This window comes from Lygodium microphyllum, chromosome 18, assembly GCF_053477565.2.
Source record: "Lygodium microphyllum isolate KBCC chromosome 18, Lygodium_microphyllum_v1.1.10, whole genome shotgun sequence".
Taxonomy (NCBI): Eukaryota; Viridiplantae; Streptophyta; class Polypodiopsida; order Schizaeales; family Lygodiaceae; genus Lygodium; species Lygodium microphyllum.
In genome coordinates, this window is record NC_141152.1 from 108,869,921 (window position 1) to 108,878,922 (window position 9,002).

At 40.5% G+C, this 9,002-nt stretch overlaps 1 protein-coding gene across 2 annotated transcripts; it reads right to left on the minus strand.

The window, feature by feature from the left end:
- Positions 1 to 1,199: 1,199 nt before the first annotated feature.
- Positions 1,200 to 9,002, minus strand: LOC148021252 (Pectin lyase-like superfamily protein). Of its 2 annotated transcripts, none has more exons than XM_087699103.1 (9): positions 8,860 to 9,002; positions 6,109 to 6,237; positions 5,795 to 5,956; positions 5,660 to 5,695; positions 5,322 to 5,529; positions 3,611 to 3,692; positions 3,364 to 3,472; positions 2,195 to 2,611; positions 1,200 to 1,683 (listed from the first exon to the last, which is right to left on the minus strand). In XM_087699103.1, the coding sequence occupies exons 2-8, from the start codon at positions 6,118 to 6,120 to the stop codon at positions 2,207 to 2,209; spliced, it is 1,014 nt and encodes a 337-aa protein (XP_087555229.1). In that variant the 5' UTR covers positions 6,121 to 6,237; positions 8,860 to 9,002; the 3' UTR covers positions 1,200 to 1,683; positions 2,195 to 2,206. The 2 variants fall into 2 exon arrangements, with proteins under 2 accessions (XP_087555229.1, XP_087555228.1); XM_087699102.1 differs by lacking the exon at positions 8,860 to 9,002 and adding an exon at positions 6,432 to 6,785.

The window sequence follows — 9,002 nt, forward strand, 5'->3', positions numbered from 1 at the left end:
TGTGTGTGTGTGTGTGTGTGTGTGTGTGTGTGTGTGTGTGTGTGTGTGTGTGTGTGTGTGTGTGTGTGTGTGTGTGTGTGTGTGTGTGTGTGTGTGTGTGTGTGTGTGTGTGTGTGTGTGTGTGTGTGTGTGTGTGTGTGTGTGTGTGTGTGTGTGTGTGTGTGTGTGTGTGTGTGTGTGTGTGTGTGTGTGTGTGTGTGTGTGTGTGTGTGTGTGTGTGTGTGTGTGTGTGTGTGTGTGTGTGTGTGTGTGTGTGTGTGTGTGTGTGTGTGTGTGTGTGTGTGTGTGTGTGTGTGTGTGTGTGTGTGTGTGTGTGTGTGTGTGTGTGTGTGTGTGTGTGTGTGTGTGTGTGTGTGTGATTTCATACATATTGGAATGAATATTGAGAGAATATAGTTATTTGCCAAACTTTGATGTACATTGTAGCTCTCAAGTCTCATCCATTGAAGCGTGGCCTTATGGTTTCAAAGTTCATTGCAATGCCAACATGTACACATTCAAATGCACAAAATAAGGGATGGTTGAAAGTGAAGAAGTGTAGCATAGAAACTTCATAAGAGGATATAGGTTGAGAAGTGCATAAGCAAGTGCATGGCAACTCCATGTGAAATGCATCCAAGGACCATTAGTATAGCTAAGTATTTTAGCAATTCTTCTTCTCAATAAAAAGCATTCTACAATGATCTTATTTGTCGCAAAAACTGGGTTGGATGTAATGACAAGTCTTCGTGATACTCTTTATATTCTAAAGAGATGGAGGACTTTTGAGCAATTTAGAAAGCTGGTGATATCACAAATGAAATATTCTTCAAAATGGCACATACAAGGTTTTTGTCAATTGTTTCTTCCATGCCACCTAAAGGTATCTACAACATTCTCATATGATAAAGGTTTGTGTGAATGATTTGATAGAGTTGTTTGACAAAACAAGTATTTTTATGTGTGTTCCTATTCTACAATGACTATATTTATGGTGTGATATCATATCCATGCACACAAGAGGTGATATCTAGCTTTTAGTTGAGAGAATCCCAATAATGTTGTGCATGATCCCATATATCTATTGCTTATGTTATTAAATCACAATCTAGAAGACATATCCTATAGAAATCTTCATGTGAGGATATGTAAACTTAAAATCTTAATGCAATGTAGAGGTGTTTCCACTTTCAACCCATCAAAGAAGAATACATAATAACATTTGAACACAATTTTTATTTGAGAAAAGATACATCGACATTGAAATATTTCTATAAAGATAGGATGGTAACAACCAAGAACACGAGTTGGTTCATTCCTAAATTCCTAGAGTGATGAGAAAAATGCGGGTATTATAGGGAGTTAGTGACAAGCAAATGAATTAGGTTGTGAACCCATAACCTAATTGTTGCCACTTTAGGCCTTCAAAAATTAGGCGCTAGAGGTTTGTCTAGGCATGAATGATCCTATCATTGCTCTATGAGTATGGTAATGTACAAACTCTACGCATTGAATCAAACATTTGGTTCATGCAGCGATTCTACTCGAAAAGGGTCGAAGGATACAATAGGTAATTATGTTTATTTATGAGACGAGTCCATGTATGTTATGAAGTTGAAGTAGTGTCCGATAATGGCATCGAGAGCATAGAAAACCTTTTTTACTGATGCGATTTCGGTCCTTTTGGTAGCCTTGATAGAAGACCTAAGATAATGAAAATGATAGCCAGCAGTTAGATAAAAAGCTTGAACTTTGATCATAGAAGAGAAATAATGAAGAATCTTTGTAAATCAATAACATTGTCATCACTTGCTCACTAATTAGCTAGTAAGAAGTTGACAGACTCTTCAAGGGTCTAAATTTTTTTGTCATGGAATGGACTACTGAATCAACATATTGGCAATTGTAAACTTTCTTAAACACGTCCCTTTCTCATGACTTTTAGCTTTTGCAAATTCTTTATGGTCATTGGTACATTAAACTTGCAGTATGTGTCTAAGTACAGTTGGGTAGTGTTCTGGTTTCTGTGGGGGTTAGTTTTTATTTACGAGCTAGAAAAATCATATTACCCAAAAAAAAATAAAAAATTGCCATCCTATCATGTGATTTGGAAAAGAATCAAATGAATGACAAACATAGATGCAATGAAAGGAAGGAAATATTAATGGAATGAGAAGATGATTTAGAGTGAAAGGAGAGGTGGTTAAGGGCTTACCTTTATGAGTACTTAGCATGCATCATTAAAGGAGGATTGCTTCAAGCCTTTAGGGGAAGGGGGGAGGCCATTCTGCAAGCACTGGATAGGAGGGATGGTGGGCATCTGGGAGTAACCATAGATGTTCCAACAAAATGGTTCATCCACAAAGAATCCGTGTTGGGGAAGGAGCTCCACTTGGGCAACGGTGACCTGAGTGCAGGGGAAGCTGTTGCTGCAAGCGAAGTGCAAGGGGCTGCTCTTCATGTAGGTGCCTCGAATGTTCTTGTAGGTGATGCCGGACACTTGCACCGCAGAGCTTTGGTTCTTGCACGCCTTGCTCGCGTCGCAATAGAATTGGTCGATAATGATCGGATTGCTTATGTTCATGACATTCACATTCGTGAATGATATCGACCTCACCGACCCCGAGCCTCCCTGCATATATATATATATATATATCACACGGTTTGAGAGACCGAGTGACATACCTTCAACTACCAACTTATTATCCTTAGTCAATGTTAATGATGCTAGAATTTATTATTGAGAACTAATTGCCACCATCACAGCATATTTCCAAAGGATATAAAGGTAACCATAATTCTATGGCTATGCTGTCTACTATTTGCAAGAACGGAAACAAAGGCTTGTTAGTGGTAGGCCTAGAGAGTGCATTGATTTTGGGGGATAACTGGATATGCAAGCATTAAATTAGGTTGAAAGGGACCAAGGGGAAGCCAAAGAAGCGTGTCGCCTTCATCAGACAAAGGTCACATTGTGCTTTTCTACCTTAGGAAAAACTATTCTACCCCAAGCAAATAGCTTCTAAAGAGGAAATCCCAGAAAGAAAAAATAGAAAAAGAATAGCATGCTATGTACATCATAAAAGTGTAAAGTCATCATACATACAAACAAACTTCAACTCAGTCTCATCAAGCAAAAGTGAAAACTCTTTTGAGCTTTTTTCCCTTTGGAATGAATGTTCATAAGTTTGTCCTCATTGAATTTTGACATTTCCTTGGTAATCTAGGAGTAGATTGTCGAGTACCCTTCACATGGGCAAAACAAAAACCAAACCTTGTGACTAGTACATCAAGTATGATATGTGGCTAGTTTTAGCCATTAAGCTTAGAGAATAAAAATGTACCCTAATGCATTTTGTAAGATAAAAGTAAGCAACATTATACCTGCCATGTCTTAATGCGGACACCGTTTTGTGAATGTCGTATCGTGATATCATGCACAGTCACATTGGACACACATGCTTGTGTCCCACCACGACCCAACCCTCCAACACTACACAACCACACATAATAACACTTGAAGCCCCTCAATGTGCGAAATGTCTTAAACTCAAAAACCCTCATTCCATGAGAGTGTGACATGGGAAATGCACATTAAAAACATTACAGGCAAATGTAGCATGCTTTGTACCTAATTCCATGCCCAAATTCACAATCTACATTGTGTATGTCCAAGTTGGAGCAACCAGTTTGGATGGACACACAATCATCACCTGCATTTGTATTGGCGTTGTTAGTATTATTCACATGTCTACAATTCCGAGCTTGCAAATAATGTTATTGCCTCATAATCACATCCTTGATAACCTTACACTTATAATTGGTGTGTGAGCTTATATATCAGCAATGTGAGCATCCATTCTAGTTGTGTTGCTTCCATATTCAAAGTATTTATTTTACCTTTTTTAATTATTGTAATTTTCTTTTTTGCATACAAAGGAGCCCAAGCATATGCCTAGAGCCTATGAGCAATGCAAGACATTCTAAGTAAGTTAAGCGTTTACATCCCATTTATGCATAGACAATTATAAATAAAGAAACTCGAGAAAGAGGTTGATATTATTAGCCAAGAAACTTGAGAAAGAGGTTGGTACTAGTCAAGAGATGTAATGTATCAAAACTACCAATAAATATCTTGCCTTATTGTTCCTTACATTTCATAAGCTTAATGGTGAGATTCTCAAATACAAATACCATAGTTCGTTTGATGATTAAAATTTTGAAAGTAGAAGTTCAAAGGTCACGTGTCCAAGTAGGAAGTTGAAAGATCGTGATTATTTGAAATGTTCTTTAATCCAAACCATGTTTGATATACCAACCTACCAATCTACTTCATACTTGACAAAAGGGAAGGCCTAAAGGCTAACTTATAAAGGCATTTTTGCCTTGCTTTTGTAAGAGAATGTAAAAGGGGCTTGCATGCGTAAAGACACATCTCATGAAGAGAGAGAACAATGTGGCATTCATAGCATAAATTTTGAAGTGGGAAAATCATGAAGAGAGAGGACCACCCTTGCACTTTATCAACATAGCAAATTGTGTGTATTTGTGTGTGCGCTTATGCTTGCACGGTAAATGGGCACTTTTTACAGAAGTCCACTAGCAATAAATGTGACAAATCGATGCAACCCTAAACACTCCTAAGACCATAACCTTCCTTAACAAAATATCTATTAATTTGTCATCAAGAGGTAGAGCAGAAAATTTCCGTCTAACATGAAGGAAAAATAGAGAATATGGAAAATTTCTCCTATGAATTTCTCAAAAAGTTGACTACAAATCAAGGCCAATTTAGATTGTCGAAAATCTTTCAAAATCCTCTGAGAAAAGCTTGCACATATTCAAATAGAAGGCCAAATGGTAATGTTCAAGCTAGCACATGTTATTACTATTCTCTATTCCTAGGAAAGGCTACTATATTAAAAAAGATTGATACTCCCTACCAGTACTACATAACCACAACTTATCCGTGTGTTTAAAAATAGTCATTCCTCGAAATTAAATGAATAATATAGACTAGTGCTCTCAGGTATGGATAACGGAACCCTAGTGTGAGAATAGGTTTTTGTAGATAGAGCCGAGAAGGCTATGGATAATTGAAACAAGGTTTGCGAAAAACACTTGGGGTATAGCAAATATGAAAACCTAGAAGCTCAGAATGTTGGAATTAAGTGACATATATGTGTTGTGTTTATGACGAAAAGTTTGGAGAGATGTGAAACCTCCTTTAAAAATGTAAAATTATTTCTCCCCCCCACCCAAAAGACTTGCATGGAGTACACAAAAGCTTTGGGGTTTGGAGAAGAATTTGGTAGATTAAGGTTGGGGATAAGGTGTGTTACCGTTTTCGATGAGGGAGTGGGAGATCTCGACGTCCTGGGTGTTCTGGAGGTGGACGCCATCGGTGTTGGGGCTGTCCTGCGGGGAGAAGATGGTGAGGTTACTCACTCGCACGCCGATGCAGCTGTCGAACTTGAGGTGGGTCTGCGGGCTGTTCTGGATGCGCAGGTCCTTCACTGTCACGTTGTAGCTCCCATAAAACCTCACTGCCTGTCATCATCCAGCCCACAACAAAACCCAGGAAAAGAACATGAGGTTCGGTTGCTGTTTCTTATGAGCCTCTCAAACCTCAGATTAGCATCTGTTTAGCAATTAACTTCAAAAGGAATCCAGTGCTTACTGTGGGTCGTATCATTGATCTAGAAACTTTGCTCCCCTGCCAAAAAAAGAAAGTTTTCCTTGTTAGGAATGAAATCCAGATATGTCTGACTAACTAATTAGCTTGATGATCCCCTACAAGCAATCCTGATCCTACCTTGGATCCGCAAGCAGACCACCATAAAGCCCCCATGCCATCCACTAGACCTGCACCTTGAAGCACCATATTCTGCAGTTTGGAGAAGTTGATCCATTGTAGAAGGTTTTTGCTGGCTCCCCACTTGCCTAAGCTATTGGGTGCAACTATGGATCCATCAACCTGAATTCACAGACACACATAACACCCACATGCATACATGCACAACAAAATTTGCATCAGATTTTGTTGGGCATAAATCCCAGCTGAAGGCGCCAGCTGCCTGCTCACTTAATAACACACAAAAAGGGTCCATCATCTTTTCAAAGAGTCACCTGAAAGACCATGTTGGATGCACAGGGACCCGAAAAAACAATTGGACGAATAACAAATGTGAAGTATGCAGGAACTTCAAAAATAGCTGATTCTTCCTTGCAGGCCTCCTGCCATGCAGCCAGGAATGCCTGCCAAAAAAATTAACCATTTAAGACCTTCCTGCTGATTATAAGACGCAGTCCAGCAAATAACTATTCAATGTGGGTCCTTTTTCAGCTTAAACAGTATGTACTTGACAACGTGGTTTATTCTACCTTAAATTTTCTCTGGTTCATTTTCAGGATCACATACATTCTTGTTCCAACACCTATGTAGCACTTGCCTGTGTATCATCAGAGCTCCCATCTCCTCTGGCTCCAAATGCAAGAACATCAAAAATTTTGGAATTGGATGGGTAGGGAGCACTCTCGCCACGAATGCGATCACTGTAGCTTCTATGAGAATGCTTCCGGTGGTGATGAGCATGAGAAGCAGAAGAGGCAGATCTATCATGGTCAACTGCATGCTTAACTGAATGCTTTCTATGCAATTTTATGGAATGTAGTGCAGCAGCAGCTGACCCAATGTTGGTATGAAATGGGCACACTATTTGCAAGATTAAGAGTAGCTTCAAAAGGGTGTACACATAGTGGGAAGGTGGATGGTGGCTTGAGCTGGCCATATTTGTTTTCATCATTTCAAAGGCTTCCTGTGTTGTTAGAAACAACTTTTACGCAACAGCAAGCCCAGATTAACAGTGTTGCTGGAGCTATAAACTGTAGGAAGCATGCTGATAGAGAAATATAACCAGCTGAATGTGTGCTCATTCCTGAGCAAAGGAAGAAAATAATAACTTGTTGGATTGATTGAGTACTCTTAAGAGCAGATGTTTAAACAGAACTGTGGATGGAAGAAAAGGGCATCCAGTTCAGTTGATCTTCAACTGAATGTGGCTTTGAAGATGGCAGGACTAGGAAGAGTGTAAGGGAGAATGTAATGTGTATTCAGTGGAAGGAGAGGAAGCAAGAGGAGGGATGACACCTATATAGGCAATCCAGGGTGGTAAACCGGTATGCACTTTACAATGAATTGTGTTCTAAGGGTGTTCACAAGCTCGCAGGTCCTCATGTATGCATATATGTAGGTATGCATGCCTGAGAGGAGGAGAAGACAAGTAAGAGAGTTGTGTGGAGGTGGCTAGAGGATGGAAAAGGCTCCTGGAAAATTTGTACAATCAGAACTACTTTCTCAGCCAGCAGTTAGAGAAGAAGAGGAAAATAACTCTTGTTTTCTCCTCTACTTCAAATCCAGGCCTTTCTCCACCCCAAGTTTTACCACTTATCATGTACCACTTTGCATTCTAAAGACTTCCATCCACATCAAACAGGCTGACATAGCCACCCATGTTCTCCTGAGGGTAGTGTATGTAATACCACGTCCATCATCATAGCACATGCTGTGACAGCATAGAACGCATACATACAGATGAAATAAGTGAAAAAGAGAGAGCATGTGAAGTTCAGCACATGAACTGGTGTCATAGAGGATATAGAAATATGATATGCAAAGCATGATTACATGGTGCTCTACATATATAGGCATGAAGATGCATACAGCTTATGAGTAATGCCAGTACAGGATATGGTGTGATTTGGATGACATCATGTACTTTCTTACATTTGATTGGAACTGATGGAATCAAAGCAGTCATTTGAAAGCTAGAGAATTACAACTGAGGAGCACGATCTTGGCTAGGAGGTGCTTTAATAAACTTCACATTGTGTGGACAATATGAAAATAATGGGGTGGCCATCTCATATAGTGGCACCATAGCAAGGTCATGGGGTGGATTTTGGCATGGTGATCTCTAGATGGGCAATTGTGTTAGTGAGAAAGGTGCCACATGAGGCACTTGGTAAACTTTCTTGAAGTTTAACAAGCAAGCTCAACCTTGAGTGACACCTCATTGTACCGCTAGCGGCGATGCTCTTACACCATTGGCCCTAGATGTGGGTCTTGCACCCTAAACCAGAGCTATCACCACAGAACCTGATCATCAAGAAGGCTTGAGTGCAAGCATGGTGATGGGTGAGGGCACCTGCGGAAATGCGGAGCCCGACAAACTTCCTCAGCCTGTGCAAGTTGAATTTTACTAATACTGATGCTTTAGGCCATCTCTCATTCAATGATTGTGTATTCTAATGAGGCTGTGATGACTTAGCACACTATCCTTGTACCATTAAGTACCTCTCAGTACAATTGCAATGGAGTAAGTAAGAGGAAAACAAAACAAAGCCAAACGAAGTAGAGTCGGGACAAAAGGCTTGTAGATGCATTCATCTGCCCCTTCTCTTTGAAAGCCTTCACCATCGTCACAGCCTTTCTGTGACCTCAAGTCAGTCATTTTGGCCTATTGGCCTAACCAGAGGCAGCCACGTGTCAGGCCTTGAAGGGGTTGGAGGCGAAGGGATGGATCATGGAGAGGCTAATGAAAATGGCAAGGCAATGCAATCAGTGGAGATGGGAGGTCAGTATGCTTCTGTTGCGGAGAGGCAGGCCTCATTCACTGTCATTCCAGGTGAAATCCCGCAAACTGACATGGTGCATGTGCAATCCAAGGAAATTAGAAAACACACAGAAAATTTACTCTCTCTATCTCTGGTGCTCTCTCTCTCTCTCTCTCTCTCTCTCTCTCTCTCTCGCGCGCGTACACAGTGACACACTCTCCTCACACACGCACGCACTCTTCATCCACACGGGTTGCGTCACACCTTTTTGAATGGTGGGTCGTACAAACTGTCGTCGCGCTGCACTTTTAGTTCACGTAGATTCCACCACCGTCTTCTCTCCCTTCACAAGACGCACCTTCTCTCCATCATTCTTCGAAGTTTGCAGCCACCTCCTCACACTTTGA

What these genes read in the sequence shown, in the direction of transcription:
- LOC148021252 (XM_087699102.1), bottom strand. Translation starts at nt 6,785, where the DNA reads ATGATGAAAACAAATATGGCCAGCTCAAGCCACCATCCACCTTCCCAC. An exon ending in GGTCTGCTTGCGGATCCAAG is followed by an intron (nt 5,696 to 5,794) that starts GTAGGATCAGGA and finishes TTTTTTTGGCAG; the next exon opens with GGGAGCAAAGTTTCTAGATC. An exon ending in GAATTTGGGCATGGAATTAG is followed by an intron (nt 3,473 to 3,610) that starts GTACAAAGCATG and finishes GTGGTTGTGTAG; the next exon opens with TGTTGGAGGGTTGGGTCGTG.